The sequence below is a fragment of the Callospermophilus lateralis genome, chromosome 7, assembly GCF_048772815.1.
Source record: "Callospermophilus lateralis isolate mCalLat2 chromosome 7, mCalLat2.hap1, whole genome shotgun sequence".
NCBI classification, from domain to species: Eukaryota; Metazoa; Chordata; class Mammalia; order Rodentia; family Sciuridae; genus Callospermophilus; species Callospermophilus lateralis.
In genome coordinates, this window is record NC_135311.1 from 100,017,657 (window position 1) to 100,041,615 (window position 23,959).

The 23,959-nt window shown below is 36.9% G+C and overlaps 1 protein-coding gene across 1 annotated transcript in view; it reads left to right on the forward strand.

Moving 5' to 3' along the window:
- The window catches only part of Fyb2 (FYN binding protein 2), a 68,282-nt gene extending 44,382 nt beyond the window's left edge, over positions 1–23,900 (forward strand). Inside the window, 11 exon segments of the mRNA XM_076862585.2 lie at positions 6,384–6,498; positions 6,585–6,625; positions 8,512–8,575; positions 9,572–9,670; positions 11,262–11,290; positions 13,306–13,366; positions 15,039–15,125; positions 17,988–18,081; positions 21,091–21,247; positions 21,347–21,380; positions 23,756–23,900. Of these exon segments, the coding sequence (XP_076718700.2) occupies positions 6,384–6,498; positions 6,585–6,625; positions 8,512–8,575; positions 9,572–9,670; positions 11,262–11,290; positions 13,306–13,366; positions 15,039–15,125; positions 17,988–18,081; positions 21,091–21,247; positions 21,347–21,380; positions 23,756–23,900 (926 nt within the window).
- Positions 23,901–23,959: the final 59 nt, after the last annotated feature.

The window sequence follows — 23,959 nt, forward strand, 5'->3', positions numbered from 1 at the left end:
AGAATGATGACATTTCCACATTAGGACTTGGGAGTTGAGCATTTTTGAGGCCCAGGACCACTATCTTAATCCTGTAACCTTGAAAAATTTACTTATTTTCTTGTCCAAATGGGGATAATACTTATTTCCTAGGGCTGTTTGTTAACTGATACAAAATGTATGCTTCAGATATTAAATAACTATTAGTTGTCTTCATTTATTTTATATGTTGAAAAATTGTAGCATGTCTTACAATTCTTGGTTTATGTGTTGCCTCCCAGGATACCCTGTGAGTACCTTGAGATTAGAGTCAGTGTGTTGATTTTTTCCACATCTGTGACCCTGGCAGTGTCTGACATAAGAGAGCTACTATACAAAACTTTGTTGAGCAAAGGAATGAAGAATAAGTCAAACTTTGGTTTCTGACACTATGGTGGATTAGACAATCTAATTATTCTCGTGACTGAAGCAAGTAAAGTGAAGAATAAATTTTAAAAATATTCATAAAAGTGTCACAGAACAGATATGAAAAGAAAACATGAGCCAAAGCTAGTGTTTCCACTGAGGGCTTTTTCAGAGCTTGAAATTCCTTGAGGTCCTCTTTACTGCGAGGTGGGCAGAGGATGGGAGGTATATCCTGGGACCTGCCCAGGTGAGTTTCATAACAAGAGACTCCTGTATAAAGTTGGGACTGCGTTCACTTCCCATTAGTATAGCAAATATCTGAGATAATCAAATTATAAGAAGGAGGGGTTCATTTGGCTTGTGGCAGCTGAGAAGCAAAGAGGAAGGAGGAGAAGGGGTCCTAATATTCCCTTTAAGGGCAGTGCTCCAATGACCAGAAGTCCTCCCACTAGTTCTGACCTTATAAGGTCCCACTGTTTCTGCATGAGTCACCCATTCATCACTGTGATCTAAATACCTGACAAGAACAACTTTAAGAAGGAAATATTTATTTGGGCTCATGGATTCAGAGGATTAAGTCCTTGGTCCGCAGGATCCAAGGCAGAAACATCATGGTGGAAGGGCATGGGAGAGGGAAGCTACAAGATCATGGCACCCAGGAAGCAGAGAGAGACAGGAAGGGGGCCAGGAGCAGAGATAGGCATTTTCACCCCTTCCCAGCAAGACCATTCAAATTATTCATCCATCAAATGGATTAATCCACTGATGAGGCCAGAGCCCTTATGACCTAATCCTTTCACTTCTGAACATTGCTACATTCCTAACACATGAGTCTTGGGGGGACATTACAGATGCAGATAATACCAACCTCCCAATAGCACCAGGAGCTGGGACCAAGCCTATTACACAGGTCTTACAGGACACTTATCCAAACCATAGCCAAACTCAAAAAGTTACATCCAGGCTTTAAGGATGAACAAGACTCCACTAAAATAGAGGAAGTCAAACCATTTTGACCTTGGTACCAGGTAAAGGAAAAATTTCAAAAATTTGTTACCACAAGCTGATTCTCATGCACTTCTGCAATTTAAAATCACACTATTTATATAATTTCCCCAAAAAACCAATTTAATTTAAATTAAATTCTGCTTGGTAAACCTCCCAGACAACTGGTAGAAACAAACATAAATTGTCCATGATAAAATCTACTTTATCTTAGGTTTCAAATAATTCATATAATTCTTTTAAAAATTAACAGTTCATAGTCAAATAGCTAAATACCCAAGGAAACAACTCACAATGAGTGAAAACTAGCACAAAAACAGACAGTAGAACTAACCTGCAAAAAATTGAGATATAAAAATTATCAGATCCAATATATCATATAAGAATATAAATAGGGAATAAGTATTTGAAAAATTGATAAATTGATATAAAATGCAGTGAATAATATATATGATTTTAGACAACTAGCAAAGAGTGAACTAAAAAAAATCAACACAGGGAAATTCCACAGAAGAAAATGATTTAGAAAGAATGAAAGAGAAGATAAGAATCATGGAAAATAGAATGAGAAGTCTTAAAATGACATCAAATCAGAGTTCCATGAAAGAACACTAAAAAAAGGAAAGAAAATCATAGGTAAAAGAATTAATTTTCCAAAATTATTCAGAAATACAAATTTGCAGATCCAGGAATCCTAAAGTTCTCAAAAATGATAAATAAAATAAATTGACACCTACCTAGCCATATCTTGGAGAAAGTGAAGAACACTGAAGAATAAAGTAATTCGAGTGAGAGATGATGATGGCCCAGAGGAGGGCAACACCACAACAGCATTGCTGAGATGTGTCTGGATTCAGGATACAATTTAAAAGTACAGGTGACAGGTGCCTTTTGTTTGGAGGTAAGGTATGGGAGAGAAAAGAATCAAGGTTGTCCAAGACAACATCACTCTAACAGAAAAATTAGAAGCATTCCTTCTAAAAACTGGAACAAGACAGGGGTGCCCTCTTTCACCATTTCTACTCAACAGAGTCCTTGAAACTCTAGCCAAAGCAACTGGGCAGATGAAAGAAATTAAAGGGATATGAATAGGAAAAGAAGAGCTCAAACTATCCCTATTTGCTGACAACAGGATCCTATATTTAGAATACCCACCAAAATACTCCACCAGAAAGTGTCTAGAACTCAGAAATGAATTCAGCAAAATAGCAGGATATAAAATTAGCACCCATAAATCAATTGTGTTCCTATATATCAATGATGAATCGGCTGAAAGAGAAATTAGGCAAACTATACTATTCACAATAGCTTCAAAAAGATAAAATACTTGGGAACCAATCTAACAAAAGACATGAAACCTCTACAATAAAGACTATAGAACACTAAAGAAAGAAATTGAAGAAGACCTTAGAAGATGGAAAGATCTCCCATGTTCTTGGATAGACAAAATTAATATTGTCAAAAAAGCCAAACTACTAAATTGCTATGCAGATTGAATGTTATTCCTATTAAAACCCCAATGGAATTCCCCTTTTCTCTCCCTTTCCCTCCCACCTCATGTCTCTGTTTAATGTTAATCTTTTCTTCCTGCTCTTCCTCCCTGCTCTATTCTTAGTTGCTCTCATTATATCAAAGAGACCCTCGTTGTTATACTATATTACATATAAGAGGTTGTGAGTGGAATGGGAAAATAAACAAGGTGAGAAATGAATTACAGTAGATGGGGTAGAGAGAGAAGATGGGAGGGGAGGGGAGGGGGGATAGTAGAGGATAGGAAAGGTAGCAGAATACAACAGTTACTAGTATGGCATTATGTAAAAATGTGGATGTGTAACCCATGTGATTCTGCAATCTGTACTTGGGGTAAAAAAGGGAGTTCATAACTCACTTGAAGCTAATGTATGCTAATGTATGAAATATGATATGTCAAGAGCTTTGTAAGGTTTTGAACAACCAATAAAAAAAATCCAAAAGCAAACCAAAAAAAAAAAAAAAAAACCCAATGGCATGTGTTCATAGAAATAGGAAAAGTAGTCGTGAAATTCATTTGGAAAAATAAAAGGCCCAGAATAGCCAAAGCAGACCTTAATGAGAATAGAGAAGCAGGAGGCATCACAATACCAGACCTTAAAATATACTACAGAGCTAAAGTAATGAAAACAGCATGGTATTGGCGTCAAATACACACAAAGAAAAATGAAATAGAATAGGACACAGAGACAAATTCACATAAATACAGCTATCTCATACTAGACAAAGGTGCCATAAACATACATTGGAGAAAAGATATCTTCTTCAACAAATGGTACTGGTAAACTGAAAATCCATATGTAGCAGGATTAAATTTAACTCCTATCTCTCATCCTGCACAAAGTTCAACTCAAGGTGAATCAAGGACCTGGCATTAGACCAGAGACCCTGTGCCTACTAAAAGAAAATACAGGCCCAATTCTCCACCATGTTGGCTTAGGAACCGAATTCCTCAACGAGACTCCTAAAGTGCAAAAAATAAAATCAAAAAATCAATAAATGTGATAGTATCGACCAAGAAACTTCTTCACTGCAAAGGAAACAATCAATAATGTGAAGAGAGAGCCTAGAGATTGGGAAAATAAAAGGCAAAATAGCAAGATATAAAATTAGCACCCATAAATCAATTGTGTTCCTATATATCAATGATGAATCGGCTGAAAGAGAAATTAGGCAAACTATACTATTCACAATAGCTTCAAAAAGATAAAATACTTGGGAACCAATCTAACAAAAGACATGAAACCTCTACAATAAAGACTATAGAACACTAAAGAAAGAAATTGAAGAAGACCTTAGAAGATGGAAAGATCTCCCATGTTTGCCACCTGCCCCTCAAAAAGAGCATTAATCTCCAGAATATCAAAAAAACTTAACACCAAAAACAAAACAAAACAAAAAATAATCCAATCAATCAATGGGCAAAGGAACTGAACAGTATTTCACAGAAGAAAAAATACAAATGATCAACAAGTATATTAAAAAAAAATGTTCAACATCTCTGGCAACTGGAGAAATGCAAACTAAAACTACTCTAAGATTCCATCTCACTCTGTCAGAATGGCAATTATTATGAATACAAATAACAGTAAATGTTGGTGAGGATGTGGGGAAAAAGGCACACTCATACATTGCTGGTGGGACTGCAAATTGGTGCAAACACTGTGGAAAGCAGAATGGAGATTCCTCAGAAAACTTAGAATGAAATTACCATTTGACCCACCCATCCCACTCCTCAATTTATACCCATAGGACTTAAAAACAGCACACTACAGTGACACAGCCACATCTATGTTTACAGCAGCTCAATTCACAATAGCTAAGCTATGGAACCAACCCAGATGCCCTTCAACAGATATATATATACACAATGGAATATCACTCGAGACATAAAAAGACTCAAGACTTTATGACTTTTGCCTGTAAATGGATGGATCTGGATGGAGACCATCATGCTCAATGAAATAAGTCAATCCCAAAAAACGAAAGGCCAAAAGTTCTAATATGTGTGTGCTAACACACAGCGAGAGAATGGGGAAGAAAAGAAGTGCAGTGGATTAGACAAAGGGGAATGAAGGGAATGGAAGGGGAATGGGAATAGGAAATACAGTAGAATGAATTGGACATAACTTTCCTATGTTCATACAAATACACCACAGTGAATCTCCACCATGTACAACCACAAGAATGGGATCCTAATTAGAATAAGTGATACTCCATGTATGTATAACATGTCAAAGTACACTCTACTGTTATGTACATCCAAATAAAAAAAAAACTTAAAAAAATAGAATCAAGGTTGTCTCTAAGGTTTGGGTTCTGAGCAACAGAAGGGATGAAATTGATGTTTTGTATTGAGTTGGGGTAGAATTCAGGAACAGCAAACTCTTGAAGAGAAATTGCGAGTTGGATTTGGAATGAGATGCTTGGACAACTGGATAGAAATGACGTGAAGGCTGACTGAGTGTCTGGAATTCACAAGAAATGTCAAAGATGAAGACATCAATATGGGAGTGTCTTTTTAAAAATGATTCCACAAACAACTGCCTCAACCAAAAGGAAAGATTGAGAAAGGAAAGTATCTCATTTCGGTGTGCAGCATCTTTGTGCTGAAGAAATTCCCTGATAACTTCTTGAGGAAAAGCGGGGCCCTCTGCCTGTATGAACTGAAGTTCTTTGAGGTAGTTTGTAGCCTACATGCTAAATTATTTCTTGCCAGAGGGTAAAATCTTGTTTGGTTCATTTAATTAATACATGTAAGTCACTTTGCTTATTGCTTATTTTTTAGATAGATTACTTCTTATTTTTGATTAATAGTTTATCTCAGAAAGTGGTTCAGAATTACCCTAAACATTAACCTATGCCAACTCAGAGAGAGGTGGCAGTTTTATGGTTACGATAAATTACAGCTCTAAGAAATAAACCAACACATACATTTGGCAGGCTAGCTACCTGTGCAAACAATCCCTAGGCACTTTATTGCCTGACACGTTATCTTCTGGCTAACTCCATCCTTAACAAATAATAAGTGTTGATATGCTCAACCAACTTGTCTGAGAAAGTTTGCTTTGAGTGAAAAATACAAGACTGGATAAGGTCATCTAGATGCAGCTATACCCTGGAGGACTTCAACATTTGAGCTCAGAGATTAACAGAAGAATTACCAAGGAGTGAGGAGTTACTGATTTACTAGGGGCCAGCACTCATCATAAATACGCATTAATCCTTGTGACAGTCACACAGAGAGGTGCTGTTCTCATTATCCCCCACCACAGGGCATCGTAACTGAGACTCTACAAGGTAAACATATTGTCCAAGGGTCCTATATGCCAAGATTACCTTTCGGTTTTAGTACATGTGATCTGGGTTTTCCTGCTTGTGCGTTCACTGCCTGTGACGTTTGTGATGCGTTCCTGTTGGCAGTGGATGTGAAGTTCTTCAGGGCGGTTCTGTTTCCCTAACAGGTGGGTACATTGAGGCTTTGGAGGTGACTAAAGAAACCTCAGGCCCAGGGGCCTTAAAGTCAAGTTCCCTCCCAGAGGAGACCTATGATGATGTGGAGTACCCTAGGACAGATGGGTAAGTACTTTCCTGTCATTCAGCAAGATGCACTTGATGAGGCTTTGGAGGCTCAATGAATTAATGCTTTGTTCTCTATTTCACAGACCAAAGTTGGACTTCTCCAGCTCATTTACCTCAGACAGTGGTAAGTGTGGGAGACAGTTCTGAAACTTCCAGGAATCACATGTCTTCTAGTTTATGTCCGTCTCTTTAATAATATAAGTTGGATGGGTTGATGTTAGGCTAAGGGAAGTGGTCCCAACGTGTGTGCTTGTAAGTGCAAGGAGGGCAGGTGAAGATTCTGGAAAGGGCATTCCTGTGATAACAAGCAGTTTCCTTGCAATTGCTTCCCTCCTGACTCCTCCTGATCTAGTCTAACTAGAGGAATTTTTTTTTTAACTTAAAATGGTTTCATGGCTTCCCAGCACTTTTAGGATCCACCTTATCATGGCTAGGGGCCTGTGTGGCTTCTGCGAATGCTGTATTCAGCCTCCCCTTGATATCAGGCACAACAGCTTCCCAGGACTGCCGAATCCCACTGCAGGATGTTTGCAGATGCTACCACCTCTTGGGGATAATGATAACAGTACCTGCTATGCGACTGACGCAAGGATTTATGATGGGTGCTGGCCCCTAATAAACCAGCAACTCCTCCATCTTTGCCAGGACCCTTTGCCTGAGTAAGCTTAGCCAGGAATATTCTTCTTGGTGAGCAGTTTTAAAGTACCAGGGACATCTTTTTCATAGCACTTGCCACAGTTGTAAGTTTATACTTATGTGGCTCTTGGATAACTGTCTTCCCTCCTAGATTATTACCTGTTTGCTCAATGTTTCTCCTGCCCCTAGTGTAATGCTGTATTTTAAAAAGATATATCTGCTGAATAAGTGAATGAATGGAAAAATAATGGGGAGGGTATTAGTCAAAGGATACAAACTGTCTAAGTTCAGGATATCTACTGTGTAATAATCAAAACATCATGATTTCATTTAATAACAAGTATACCCAGAAATTGCTGAAAGTAGATTTTTAAAAATTTTTAAATGTTTTTTAGTTATCAATAGACCTTTATTTATTTATATGTGGTGCTGAGAACTGAACCCAGGGCCTCACATGTGTTAGGCAAGCGCTCTACCACTGAGCCACAACCCTAGCCCAAGAGTAGATTTTAAGATTCTCATCACAAAAAAGTAAGTATGTGAGGTAAAAGATATGCTAAGTAGCTTGATTTAGTTATTCTGCAATGTATACAGTTAACAAAAACATGATTTGGTAAACACCATAAATATATACAATTTTTGCCAATTAAAAATAATAATTTAAAAAAATAAAAAGCAATGGAGATAATCAAATATTACTCTGGTTGGGTTTCTTCTTAGAATCTTTGACTTTTAGATGGAGAAACCACATTAGAGAAAATTATATCCAATACTGTCATTTTAAAAAGGAAACTGAGGCACAGAGAAAGTTATGTGACCCCTTATGCTCATTATGTGTTAAGTCAAGTTTGTAACCTCAAAATTCAGACCCTTAATCCAATGTTCTTTCCATTAGACTGTGTTGTCAGGGTAGAATTAACAGCTATCTGTGTATGTTAAGCTTATGTGTTACGGTAGACTAAGGCCATGCTTAGACCAGAGAGATTATTCAAGAAGTATCTGGTTTCCCATCATTTTCCCAGCATTAGGCACAGTGTCGCATGCTTAAAAGGCTATAGTTTGTTATGTGCTAAATATGGGAAGAAGGGAGGGTGAAAGGAGGCAATCTTGATAAATTAACTTTCTTTTGATAAATCAGATCAGACCTGGAATCAGGGTTGGAAGTGAGTCTTAATTTTCATTTGTACATAATTTTAAAGAAGTTTAAATATTTTAATTTCATGCTTATAGAAACGTGTATAAGTTCCACTACAAACTACTTAAAGAAGGATCAAAATGCCTTACATCTAATAGAAACTCAGTAACTTTTTGTTAAATATTAATCTGAACAACTGTAATTATAATGAATGATAATAATTTTTTTTTTACTTTCAGAAGAAAATAGTGAAGAAATGTATGAAGATATCTACAAAACAAAAAGCAACTACCCCAAAATAGAGTGAGTTTCTCTTTGTTGGCTTTGTAGTTCAATGGTATTTCCTGTTAGTCCAGTAAATAAGAGCTTCAACAATGATCCCTGTCCCCAGGACCCACCTTTACTAAAGGGAGGATTCACACAGAAAGTTGTGGTGAGTGATTAGAATACTACATTGTGATGAATAGGATATCTGTGATTATGTAGAATCATACACCACAAATTTAAATACATTGCTTTCTCTTGTGAGAAAACGTCTACTTCCCCAAATAGAGAACATTGATACTGTATAAGGAAATAAATAAGAAAGGAGAAGTAAATATCAATAAAATTTGCTTCAATTCTGTAGTTGCTTTACGAGGGAAAAAAAAATCAATGATTGCAGCTTACCTTTGCCAGTCTCTGGGATTTGAGATTAATTTAATATCTAATAACTCACTGTTACCAAGAACAGTATTTGTTCCAATGGACATTATTTTTCAAATATTTATAAAGAGCACATTGCCGAAAGGGAAAAAAAAAGTCAAAAGCAAGAAGTTTGAGGGTTAAAGGAAAGGGGATTGAGGTTATCACTCCCTTACCCCTCACAAACCCCGAAAGGATACTGGGAGAATTTTAATCACCAACTGGACAGTCAGTGTATCACCATTGTTGCAATATTAAGTAAGTTGAAAATCAGCACTGTGAATTTCAGAAGCCAGAAATTCCTATATTTCTAGTGCCGTTTGTAGCCTATGCTCCAGTTATCTTGCTCCATAAACTCTGCAAAAATAGACACTATTTGCGATGGATGAAAGTTTGTGCTGCAATGTAATTACTCCCTTCACGGTTGACTGGTGTCTGCTACTTCATGTTAGAATCTAAGCAAAGAAAAGCAGAGTAGTTGATAAGGTATTTTCTTTCCCTTCCTTGAGTAGGGTGTTCTGAAAATGAGACCACAGCCTCTGGTTCTCTTTATAGCAGCCTTCGTCTCTAAGATTCTCTCAAGTGCCATGTTGTTTATCTTCTGATTCCTCTTAGTTTAGATGGAAAAGAAGCCCTTAAACGACTGCAGCAATTCTTCAGAAAGGAAAAAGGTAGATTTAAAATGAAGAAAACCAAGTCAAAAGAAAATGCAAGGTAAAAAGTACCATTTTTCTCTCTTCAGGGAGGGATTAACAGTGCTGGCCTGGTAGACACACAGGTTGATGTCTTCCACCCAGTTCTCAGAGACAGGAAGGAGTGTCAGAAACTAAAACCAATGGATGAGCGAACTGCCTCTGTGCTGCTAATGAGAAAGTGGCATGCCCCTCTTGAAAAAATTGATGATAAAAGGTTGAAAACAAGGATGGGGGCAAGTCTTAAGCAAGCAAAGCCCAGAGCAGAAAATTCTGTCATTGTCTAGGCATCTACACACATTGTTATCGCTAAGCATTGTTATTAATTATGTCCTTGTATGCTTTCTTGGCCCAGGTTCCAGCAGTTTTATTTGTCTATACTTCCATATTTAATGTGTCCTGAGAGCAGTAATGTGTGGAATGAGGAGATGAACTATTCAACTGAAGTGTATCTCAAAAGTCTTGAACCTAGGAAGGATAACTTAAGCTAACTGCCAGTCTTTGGAGAGGTTCCAAATGCACCGGCAATGAAAGAGCCTAGGGTTCTGGATTCCAGTTTCAGTTCTGCCATTTACTCAATTTGCAACCAGGGGCAAATCACTTCCATGTGTATCACAGCGCTGCAGTTTCCTCCTGCATCCAGGGAGGAGGGAATTGTGTAGCTTCCAGACATAACTCTCTCAGATGTAGGTACACATCTGTATTTTGTGAGGCTGGTAAAATAATTAACTAGGACCATTACCTATGTTAGGGTGGAATCATGCTATTCTATTCTGAAGTTGTTATAGACATAATGCTCCAATGTATGGTTTTAATCCAGTTGTTAGTTGAAGCTAAACCTACCAAGAGATCCATCAGAACATGGCTTTTCTATAACATAGTCCTGATTACGACAGAAGAGGTATGCTCTAGTAATTTATTTTTAGTCTCCCTTACAAAACTCCAAGCCATTTCAGGCAGAAACTGATCTAATCATTTCATATATTTATCACAAAGGCCTGGTGCGTGGTGGGTGCTCCAAAAATACCCATAGGGGCGAATTTAAATTGAAGGCTTAAAACACATAGGTACTTTTATGTTATCTCCTTAATGGTGAGGTGTGAAGTGCACCAAACAATCTAGCTGGGCCACACGCCTTTTCTCATTTAGAAATTCACCATCTTACATTTCTACCTGGCCTGGCTTTCTTCCTAAAAGTCCCCTTTTGGCTTAAATAACATAGGCCGAATGCAGTGTCTACAGAGGTCCCATTAATTCATCGGTAAGCTGTTCTGTCTCACACTTACCCACACGTAATGTGGGTAATTAGCCTCTTGGAAGGTTAGTAGACAGACACAGGATTCTGTGGATGGAGAAGCTCCAGGCTGCAGGGGCAGTCTGGAGTTGTCTAGGTAGGAAATGGAGTACTGGCCATCAGTGGGGATTCATTCATTTTGAATAGGTTTGGGGTGGGGGCAGGTGTGATCAGAACAAAGCTGCAGGAGGTTTGCTTCACAGCTTTGCCTGGAAGCACCACCTGGATTGGGACCCCTAGTAATCAATGTTTGCTGAGCTCATTTTTTGAACATGACTTTTTTCCACTTGACCTTTCTGTGTCTTTTGTCAATCAACAGTGCATTTTCCATTTCGCTGCCTGATTTAGGTAAGTGACATTTACTTGTTGCTGACACAAATTACTCAGCGTTGGTATATTCAAGGACAGGGAAAAAGGTGTGGTAATCCTTTCTTCCTATATTGCCACATTCAAGGAAAAATGGGCCCATCAAAATCAAAGAAGATATCATATGACAGTATTTCTTATTTTGGGAAAGATAAGAAACACTTCGTGGGTAATACCTTATACCATACTTGGAACAGATGTTTTGCTCTTAAAATCCTCCCAAAATAGATATTTTTGTCCCTTTATAGGGAGGTGCTAGGGATTTGTAAGCAGGTCTCTCTAACTATGAAATTCATGTATTTTGCATTATACCACATACCTCTTGGTGGATTTGATAGAACTGATTTATTATGAAATAATGAATTGAATATGATCACACTGCAGCCTGCACACTAACTGAATCAAGAATGGGTCCTTGAACTATTGTCTGCTTTGCCATTAAAACACTGAAAAAATTACCAGTGTTAATTACTGCCTAACAGTGCTCTAAACACATGTTCAAACACTGAATTTGCCAACAAGAGGGGCACGTGTTTAGTTGTTCACTGTTTTTGTTCATGGGCTAAGATATACAGCAATTTTGATTTCACTCCTAGTACTCTGAATGTATGTTATATTCCACAAATATGAGTTTGCCAATCTAAATAACAAAGATTATATACCTGTAAAATCACAGGTTTCCCAACATATACTCTGCATGGTAGTGTGCTTGTGTTGGGTGTGTGTTTAAAGCCAACTTAGAATACCAAATGCATCCCAATTCTGACTGTTTCCTAGTTTAGTCAGAAAGACTTGGGTTTAGCATTCCTAATCCAACAGTAAAAAATTTGAAATACTCCAAAATCCAAAACTTTTTGAATGTTGACATGATGTCACAAGTGGAAAACTCCACACTGATCTCATGTGACAGGGTTGAAGTCAAAGAGCAGGCACATGTCACCAGGGGTGGTGGTGCACACCTGTAATACCACTGGCTTATGACACTGAGGCAGGAGGATCATGAGTTCAAAGCCAGCTTCTGCAAAGGCAAGGAACTAAGCAACTCAGTGAGACCCTGTCTCTAAATAAAGTACAAAATAGAGCTGGGCATGTGGCTCAGTGATCGAGAACCCCTGAGTTCAATCCTAGGACAAAAAAAAATGTAGGCACAGTAAAAAAAAAAAATGTATAAAATTGCTTTTAGGTAGGTATATATGATGCACATGAAATACAAACAAATTCTGAGTTTAGATTTGGGTCCTATAACTAAGATATCTCATTTTGTATATGCAAATATTCCAGAATCCAAAAAAAATTGAAATCCAAAACTTCTGTTCCAAAGCATTTCAAATAAAGGATAGTCAACCTGTACCCCTATCCATAATTAAAGGTACTGAAGAAAATAATTTAAACAATGAATGATTGTAAATAATTGAATATAAATTATGATTATGCCAAAATGGCTCAAACTTTTTCAAATGGAAATCACCTGAAAATCATGTAATCCTATGTAGGGTTCCATAAGCTAAAAAGGTCTAATTATGATTATGTACTAAGAATCAATGTAACACATGATTATTATTATAAAGGTAGTCAATGGTTTGACTTAAAAGATTTCATGAAAGAAAAAAAATCAACATTAATATTCTACTAAATTTGTCTTTTTTCCCGCTTTGGGAATTAAGAAAAGCCCTCAACCAGTAGAAATCTTTTTCCAGTTCTAGAAAAAAAGGAAACCTCTTCTAAAAATGATTCTCCCAGCAAGTTCATATTTTCATGAATTCTGCATGAAATCATATTGATATTAATACATTTATTAATCACTATTTTGTTAATACCTCAGTTGAATTTCTTTGCAAAAAAGAACCTTTTTGTTCCAGCTCATCTATAATCAGGTTGATAAAATAGGCTCATGGATACACTCAGATAATTGGGTAGTTGTATATAATTTGGAAATCCAAAGGTTGTATAAAACATACCTAATAATGGACTATTTTGATCCTATCTTGACCTTTTAGAACTAAGGTCTCAGGAAGTTATTATCTATGATGATGTGGACATAAGTGAAAAAGAGTCAAAGTAAGTCAATTTACCACACTGGTCATCCCTGCTGCCACCTGACCCATTTCCTGATGCTTTCTTAAATACGTTCAGAGAACCACCTCCATGGGGACCAGAGAAAGAATAATAGTCCCTGCACAACTAAAGAAAAATGATGAAAAGCAGGTAATCCAACAGTGGTAGTGACCCAAGAGGCAGAGGAACTCTGGAATTTGTTTTTATTTCTTATCTTTGAATCTGGAGACTTGCCACATTTATTTAATAACCTATGTAGATGGTAGCATGCAGAAGAGCAAAGAAAATTTGACAAGAATTAAATAACTGTAATCTATAAAGAAAGAAGGGAAAGAAACCATCCTAACTCGGTGTCCCCTCTCTAGCTAACTTGTTACCTGACTTTTTCTTCAACCCAATGGCTGGAAATGGAGGTCTCCTCTGATTTTCTTCGATTCATCTTTCCCTGCTCACTGAAATTAGACTTCTGCCTCTATCATACCAGTGAACTTACATTTTGTAAGATCACTAGTAACTCCTTTGTTAAATCCCAGGAATACTTTTAAATCGTTATCTTACTTGGCTTCTCAATACTCTTAAACTGTTGATTATACCATCCACGAAAGGGGGGGAAATACTAACTTTTCCTTGGTTTCCATGTTACCGTTATTTTTCTTCTTTGCCTGCTTCTAATAAGTGTGTGTGTGTGTGTGTGTGTGTGAGAGAGAGAGAGAGAGAGAAAGAGAGAGAGAGAGAGAAATCATGCTTGAAAAAAATCTATTTCAGTGCAATTTATAAAAAGATGATGTTTCAATCAAGCTAAATGCCCAAATATACAGTAATCTGCTGAGTGTATTAAAATATTCAACATGTCTACTTAATATGCTAAATGTATAGTGAATAGTTTCCAGTGACATGGATAAACATACTATAATGACAATTAGAAACAATGCAAAACTGTATGCACACAGTATACTCTCAATTCTGTTTTTAAAAGAGGAAAAACGCTGAGAAAAAAAATGGATGTCTTTAAGAGGTTAGATTATGCTTATTTCTATGACCAAGATAAGTTACCTTAATTCTCTGATCATTCATTTTCTTCTCTGTAAACTTTATGAATGACTAAAGGACTCATGCAGAACCTACTATGAAAAAACAAAATGAGTTAATATATAAAATGCCCAGAAGACCACCTCACACAGAAGGGCTCAAATAGAAATCCTTCTAATACCCTTTCTTTTCCAGCATCCTCTTCTGCCCTGGCCCCAAATGCTAAACACTAGTTGGTTTAGACTTGTCTGATGGCAAAGTTTAGTATTATTCACATTTTAAAAGCAAAGAAACAGGCTCAAGAGATGTGATTACAAGCAGGTTGATCTCTTGCTTCCAGTTTCAAACCTGGATCACTGTAGAACAGGGGGGTCAGCAAATGATGGCCTGTGAGCCAAGTGTGGCCTGCCACTCTTTTTTTTTTTTTTTTTTTTTAAATAAAACCGCAACAGTTGAATAGTTACCATGGAGATGATGGTCTACAAAGCCTAAACTATGTACTATATGGCTTTGCATAGGCTATCAAAATGTATTTCTACATGACTTATCTTTCTTTAATAAAACAATTGCCCAGAAAGTACTGATAATTCCATAAATGTTTAATATTTAAGTTTTAATTTACTTGTTCAAATATTTTTCTCCTCAGAGATGAAGATAAAATAAAAACTTGGAAGCCCAAGTTTTGGGTATCAAAGGGGAAAAAAGAAAAGAAAGGTGCTGATGCATCAGAAAGGTATGAACACAAGTGCACTTGCGTTACAGCTTCTCTGCTGCGGTTTATACCTTTTAATGGGCTGGGTGACCTTAGTCAAGTCATTAAATTGGATTCGCAGATTTCTCATCATAGTAGAACTGAAAGGATTAAAATAAAAAGATAAAAAAAAGTCATGTACCATACACATTTATCCTCCCTTTACTCCTCCCTTATTTTTGGTGTGAAGAAAGATTTCAAGTTAGCCTTTATCAAAGAATGGAAAATTTCCAGTCTCCTTTTAAGCTGTATGAACTTTCTCCCCATAAGGCATAACTTAACAGAATACACCAATTATCTGTTGTGAAACTCGGAGAAAATCAGAAACTAGGTATTACACAATAAGCCTGATTTTCCTAAAATACAATTCTACAATTTTATTTTAAAAATTGTAAAAGAACATCTTACCAATTCAAGAACCAACTTCTTTCAGGTGATGCAAATTCTCTGTTGCCCACTGGGAAAGGGGGGGTTTTACCCGACTCCAGTTTACCTAGTGCTCTGGCTCCCTTCTCAGTTAAGAACATGGAGTAGGCTCTAAGGGACTTTAACAAATTTCTTGGAGAAATCCTTGGTAAATAGTCAGAGAGCTGTGAACACTGTATGGTCTGTCTGCTCTGGGAAACCTGTCTGGAAAGTCTCACTGGGGCACCCCAAAGAAGTCGCACATTGGTCTGAACCAAATCTAAGTTCAGTGGATAACAAAGGATGGCCCTTAAGTTTATTTTCTTTGGGCTTAGATTTGATGTAATTTATTTGTCCCCAGTTGGAAAGATGTATTCATAGACTAAAAAAGAGACCCTTTTCCCTTAAAGTTCATACTTATAAAATGTTTGTAGAGCATAGCACAACAAAATTCCAAGAAGGGGTATATCAGCATAATTTTTGACTATGTTGATAATTACAAATAAGTTCTAAGGAAATAATTTCCTAGTTGTTTTATATTTTATAACTGACATAATAGTGTTTTTACTCTCAACTGAATAAACTTGAAAATGTGATAGGCTGTCATTAATCCTACAGAGGTGCCAATTTCTATGTGCTCTTTGATCCTTTTAAAATGGTCTCTACCACAACTTATTCTACCAATACATTTTAAAAAAAGCTTTCTCTATGACTTCAGCCCTTTTATCATGCTTTGATTAATCAAAAAATGACAGCAAATTCTAAGAGAAATTGGCAAGAGTATCCAGATGTAAAATATGGAAAATGCAATCCACTTTCTAAGATGACCCAAGTAGACAATGCACATGTAGGGTAAAGGGCAGCTCACAAAGCTGGGAAGGTAGATTGAAGCAGATCTGGATTTTTCTTCTAGGCAGCAGAGAGATTGAAAGGTTTTAAGGAAAAACAAGTGGCATGATTAATTAAATTACTGAAAGATGGTCATGGAAGCAGGGATGCAGATGGACTTTTTAAAAGAGGGATAAGGAAATGCTATTTCAGGCCAGAAGCACTGATAGTCAGAAACATGGCAGTGGCTGTAATCTTGGAAAGAAACAGATATAAGAGACACTTCAGAATAAAACTGACAGGACCTGGGTGACTTTTCATTCTGTCAATATATTAAACTCCCTGAAGCAAAACCAAACCCATGTGCAAAGCAAAAGGCAGAGCAAGGGAGGAGTCATGACCAGCTTCCGCTATATGAGCCACATTTATGTGGTTATATACCACATTTATACACTCTAATTCTTGAACAGTTGATAAGAATTTTGCTTTATTAATTCTATCCATCTCCCCATTTAGCACATAGGATAGTTCTTTGAGCCATGTAGAATTGTGGGTCCACAATTATGTTTGAAAAGTTGAAACCATAACCTATAAGCCCTTTACTCACTGATCCTGGTTTCTATTAAATAATCTGAAGTTGAGTGGGAAAGTTGATAAATTTGTTTCTCTTAAAAAAATACTTAATTATGCTTTCAGGTCTAATTCAGAGAAGTTCCTTGTTTACCTTAAATTGTCTGATCAAATTTATTTTTTTAATTTTTATTTTTGACACAATAATTATATTTGTGGTGCATAGTATGACATTTCAGTATATGTGTAAAATGCATAAATGGCACATCCATCACCTTAAATATTTGTCATTTGTGTTGGTAACGTTAAAAATCCTCTACTAGCTGTTGTGAAATACATGCTTAATTGTCACCATCCATACTATGCTATAGAACATTGGAAGTTATTCCTCCTATCCAATGCCACTCCTATACCCATTAACCATCCTCTACCAACTTGATTTTATTCCATATTATTTTGTGATCAAAATTATTTTTTAGCTTTGGAGATGTAGCTCAGTGGTAGATTGGGCACTAAGTGTATGCAAGGCCCTGGGTTCAACCCCCAGTACCACAAAAAAGAAACAAAATATATGGAGCTAGAGATATAGCTCAGTGTAGAGTGCTTTCCTAGCATGCACAAGGCCCTGGATTTTATTTCCAACATCAAAATAAAACACACACACACACACACACACACACACAAATGTATAGAATTTTCTTTTCAATGTTGGGGAAAAGTAATTAGTCTTTTTTAAAAAATATTTATTTTTTAAGTTTTTTAGGTGGACACAATATCTATTTTACATTTATATGGTGCTGAGGATCGAACCCAGTGCCTCGTGCATGCCAGGCGAGTACTCTACCGCTGAGCCACAACCCCAGCCCCAGTAATTAGTCTTAATTACCTTTTTCAGTGGTTTTAAAAATCTGCTCTAGTGGAGGTTATGTGTATAAATAAATAAACATATATGATTTCATATGAAATTATACAGAGTTAGTTATGCCTGAATTTGTCCTGAGATAGAATGACTTTGTAGACTACTTGCATGTTTCTTGCCAGTTTCTCTCCTAGAAAATTCTTCAGAACCAAGATGCAAAACTTAGAAAAAAACAGAATGGGAAAAGAAGAAAAACTTTTTAGAGAAAGATTTCAGGTATGTTTTCCTCTGAAGGTCAAAATTAACAACGATTAACTTCTTTTTGTTGTTTGGTACCAGAGATATTGAACCCAGGATCACTCAACCATTAAGCCACATCCCCAGCCCTTCTTATTTATTTAATTTCAAGACAGGGTCTCGTTAAGTTGCTTAGAGCCTCACTAACTTGCTGAGCCTAACTTTGAACTTGCAATACTCCTGCCTCAGCCTCCAGAGCAGCTGGGATTACAGGCACATATGATGACACTAGGCTACAAATGTGCACTTTTAAAGACCCTAAAAATTTGCTTCACCAATACTTTATTTTTATTTTTCCTAATGAATTTCTATATTGACGTGCCTTTGTACATGCTAGTCCCTTTGCCTGGAAAAACTCCTAAGAGTTGTTCTTTTTGGCACTGTTCAAATGTCATTCACTCTTTCCTAGTTCCTCCAAGTCAAGTCACTCCTTGGCACATTTTCTACCTCTACTATCTATCAGTTGTTTACAACCAGGGCCTGTCCTGAACTAATCTCCCAAGTCCCTCTGGAAGGGGATTCTAATTTATCAAGTTTGTTCCCAGCCTCCAACAAAAAACTAAACTCCTGGTGCTCAGTGAGCGAATGACTATACAAACAAATAAATGATAACTGAAGGGAGGGAGGGAAAGAAGGAGAAAGGAATGTGTCTGACATCTTATTCTGTCACTAAGAGTCCATGGAACATTATTCCATCATTCTAAAAATCAAACAATACTAACAATCAAATGACTACCTAACACTTTATAAACATCCAAAACGGTTTTTGAACCAAACTAACAAAGGAATAGACATAAATCTCTCAATCACTTAAAACTTCCACTTAGACCAAAGCTGACTATGATTACTACATCTAGAAATCGTGATCTGAAATTATCTACTGCAAATTGTGGTGGTATTTTAATAGGTGGAAAACAATAATGTAGCAATTACTTGTTGAAAAGACTCCTAAATCCTATCTAGGGCTTTTTTCCCCTCATATTTTTGACTGTCTCACATGGGACAGAAATTTCATTTCCTATATATATGTAGGATTCTATTTTTTTCTGTGATGAGTTTTTGTAGTTGCCATTAGAAAGACTATGCTATTTCAATAATTTTTATCCAGCTCAAATTATAAAATATTGGGTATCACATTGCTCTCAGGTATTGAGGATATAAAGATAAATAAGACTGTCCTTTATTTTCATTTCTTAAAATAGTTTACTAAATGTTATAATAGGAGTATATACATAGTAAACAATAAATTATATATAGCAGTCATAAAAGGTGAGGTGGTCAAGAGACAAATGAATATTTTAAGCAGAAAAAAACAGCACAAGCAAAATAATGGAAATATGAAAAGTATACAGGGTATTCAAGGAGTATCATATAGTTCCATGAGGGGAGATGGAGCAATGGAGAATGATAGCATGCAAAGATCCCTGAATATCAAGCTCAGAAATGTGGTTCATATCCTAAGGGTAATGAAGAGTTTTCAGAGCTTTATAAATGGGAACGTGGTCTAGTCAGACTTGTATTCTAAGAAATCACTGTGGACTCACAGTAAACAATAGCCCCAAGAGAGCAAGACCAGTTATTTAGATGCTATTACGTTGTTAGCAAAAAGAAATATCTTATAGCTTATATCTCTTGGTATAGGGTCTTCTTATGATTTATAATCCAAATTCAGAATACTTCTAAGAGTGGAAGAAGGCACTGAATCACATTAATAAGTATTTGTACGTGGAGATGTAAGAGTGCCATCTAGAAATGATCGGTATGTAGTATAAAGTCTAAGGGGCTACACACAGGATTTGGGTGTTTTTAAAAAATGTTCTCCTTTCCTGGGTTTGGCAGTAACTTTGTTACCTAACAGCATGCCTTCCCTGATTATTAAATCTATACTCAGGTTTTAGCTTTCTCTTCTTCCAGGATTCCACTCTAGTAAAATTAGACAACAGGTGCAAGAACATTTTAAAAATAAAATCATTGGGCTGGGACTGTGGCTCAGCGGTAGAGCGCTCGCCTAGCATGGTGCGATTCTCAGCACCACATAAAAAAATAAAAATAAAGGCATTGTGTTGTCCATCCACAAAAAAAGATTCATATTCTCTCTCTCTCTCCCTCTCTCTCTAAAAAAATAAAATCATACAAAATGTCACTGTAAAGGTAAAATTTCTAAGCTGATTCTAAGCCGAAGAGCCAGAGTTAAAGTGTAAAGGACCGGACACTGTGAAGTTTCTAAAACTGCAAGGCTTGGGTTGTAAAGTAAGAGACCATTGATATGTAAGAGACCATTGATATGTTAAATACCTCGGCTACCCCGAAGTCTTTGATCTCTGTAGCTGTTAGGACAATAGCGGAGCTGCCCCAGTAAACATTCTCACTGACTCCTCTGGTGGTCTGATAACTTGGGACTTTGAGTCGCCTGGCACTAGGCACCACGGGCCCAGAATCAATCAGTTTAAATATTCCCCCCCACTTAAGAGTAACCAATCACCCCCGTCCAATCTGTTCCCGCCAGTAAATGTGCTAATCTTGACTCAGAGTTGTTGTTCAATTTTCCCGCGTCTCTTGTTGATTTGTTCTGATGTATGCAAAGCGCCCCCCCCCCTCTCCAAAAGGTGTACTTAAGCTCAGCTTAACCTTGGCTCTGGGCTCTGGGCTGTTCTCCCTTTCTGTGTGAGCCTGCCTAGAGCCTCAGCGCGCTGAACCGGATCCTAATAAACTTCCCCTGCGTGTTGCATGAGGCTGGTCTCTTGTGGTCTCTTTCTCCGACGCTTCCCCGTTCCCTTACAGTCATACTTAACATCTTGCTATGGTTTTCTTAAAATGACTTTCCCTTTCACCACTACCTTCCTGTTATTTTCTTTCCTTCAGAGATTTTTTAATATCTAGAGTCTTAATTTTGAGGTAACTTTATCATATCCTCCATTAATTCGGTTTTTGTGAAAAAGGATGATGGCTGTGTAAGCATGGTCTGATTAGTGATTTTTTTCATTTCAGTATGACAAAGAAATTATCGTCATCAATAGAGCAGTGGTATGTTCCAGTAATTCAAGAAATGGAATATTTGATTTGCCAATAACACCTGGAGAAGAACTGGAAGTCATTGACACCACTGAACAAAATCTAGTAATATGTCGCAATTCTAAAGGGAAATGTAAGTTTTTTGGCTCGTTGCCCATAAAATTTCAATCACTATTCAAAAAAAAATTTTCTCTAAAAATTTCAGATTAATAACAATGTTTTTCCCCTATAGATGGATATGTACTCATTGAACATCTAGATTTCAAGTAAGTAGTTTAATTTTATACTTCAAATTGTAAGTTATAAATAATATGGTGTTGTGTGCATTAGTCTCAAGGAAAGACTGCTGAATTTACTGAAATTCAGGAAAAGTTCTGAAAATTAAATACACAGCATGTTCTCTGTCCTGTAAGGAGACATTAGGAGAGACTTTATTACTGTCTCCTGAGTCTATTATCAAATTGAACACTGTATATTTATAAACATTTTAAAGCAACATTAAATTATAAAACTGGGTAAGAAAATTCCCATAAATCTCCTCCTCACTGTTCCATTAGCCTCTACTTCAAAATGTATGTTTCTTTTTTCCCCAGGAGTCAAGGTTGGTCCAGATAGAAAGGTCAAGATCAGAAGGGAAAGGCTGCACAACTGAGAAGGGGTCCTGGCAGCTTAGTCCTGCCTCACAGCAGTTGGTTTACATGTCAAAATCAGATGGAATCTGTGGAACTTTTGTTGGGCACTTGGAAGAAAAAAAAAACAAGAAATCCTCAACATTTAGTTGTTGGTTTGACTCTTAAAAGTTTTCTCTTTCAATATCTATTTCACTGCTGGTTTAAAAAAAATGTGAAACTGTTATGTGAGCACTTGCTTAATGAGCCATGTCCAAAGTTAGAAATCAAGACTATTCAGTTGTGCAGATGGCTGGTTTGCTTCTAATATTAGTAAGGTAAGCATGTGTAATTTCTAGATATTAGTTTAAATTTGGTACAATAAACTCTGATAATGAAGGTCCTCAAAATCCTCAAATTTAAGATAAAATAAACAATTCTGACTTAATCTTTTTTAAAAAATCAAGGTATAAATGTCCTTTTACTTTATCACAAAAACAATCTGATCGATGCTATTCCTGGTGCCTTTGGGAATAGGATGCGGAAAAATAATTTTTCTTAAGTTCAACTAGTATCACGTAAAGAAGTATCTAAATATATTTAACAAAATCTAAAAAATAGATGCTATCTTACCTAAATTAAGAAAAATTTTGTCTATACCCCAAAACTCATTCAAATAGAATTCCAGTATTTTTCACTTAAATGAAATGGAAATTAAAAAGCAGAGGTATAAACAGATTCTATTTTTTTAAATGATGTGCACTGAATGTCAGATTTTAAGACAGTTGAATGCATATGTAGAATTTATACAAGTGGCTTTATGTGGAGAAATTTCCCTCAGTTCTTTAAGCAGGGCAATTCATGGCCTCTTCCTTCGTACATTGAAACTACTATTCTTATATTTTTCGCATGCTCTAATTAAGGCCAAGTTTATTCTAAAAGACAGCAATCAAAGGTATTTGTATAGTTAAGAATTTAGAGAATAGCATAATTAAAATAATATTATAAATGACATGGCTACAGGGTTAAGAAAGATGTTACAAAAAAGGTGACACTGAAGTTTGTTCTTGAAATAAATCCCATGCTCTGTCTGGTGACTATGAAGAAATCTGAGGCAAATGAAGTAGGAAGACTGCTGGGAAATGGGGTGTTTGGGCTAGAATGTGACACAGCATGCTCCAGCATGCTGAAGCTTTTTGCTCTAGAGTGGTGTGCCACTCAAGGGTTAAGCAGGAAGAAAATGCCAGATGTTTGGGGAAAGGGAGGGGTTTTAGCTTTTTTACTGTGGTGACCTAAAGACCTGACAAGAACAATTTTAGATAAGAAAAGTTTATTTGGTGATCAAGATTTCAGGTCTAGGTCCACAGTGAACTCCAAAGCTCTAGGCCTGAGGTGATGCAGAACACCTTGTTGGTGGAAGGGGTATGAAGAACAAAAGCAGCTAAGGACTGAGCAATCACGAAGCAGAGAGGGGGCCTGCCTCTCACCACAGACAAAACACATGCCCCAAAGGCAGGAACCCAGTGACCCTCCACCTCTAGCTATACCCTGCCTACAGGCCCAAAGTTACCAATTAATCCATTCAAGTAGATTAATATATTGATTAGATGAAGGCTCTCAAAAAGCCAATCGTTTCCTCTACTTTCTTGCATTGTCTCACACTAAGATTTTGGAGGGAACACCTCATATCCAAACCATAACAGGAGGCAATTGCATAGATGACAACAGACAGAAAAGATTGTTTTTGCAATATTCTAAGGAAAAGGTCAACAAGCCTTAAATGAGGATAGCAAGATTGGAGCACATGGTTCAGGAGCCCCCTCAGAGGTCAAAGAGACACCACGTCTTGGTCAGTGAGAAGATGAGTGAGAAGGAGAGTTAGGGAATGGCTCCAAGACTTCTTTTTCAGGAGATTAGACTAAGGTTGGTACAAAAGAATGGTAGTTTATTTCTGCTTGGACTAGAGACTATAGACTTCTGAATTAAACTTACTACCCAGTAATGAACAATTGTGGCCTCTCCTAACTTCTAAGCCAAGACCTGTTGCAGATGACACTGAAGAAGAGGATGAGTGTGATCTGTGAGCAAGAAGTGAGTGTGAGGAAACGTGGCTATGCTGAGCAGAAACCTTGCATGCAGTACTCCTGCTCAAAGAGAAGCCACTTCACCAAACAATGAAGTATTTAAATCCTGGAGTGGCAGTGGGATTAAACCTGAACTGAGATAAAGATGGCCCT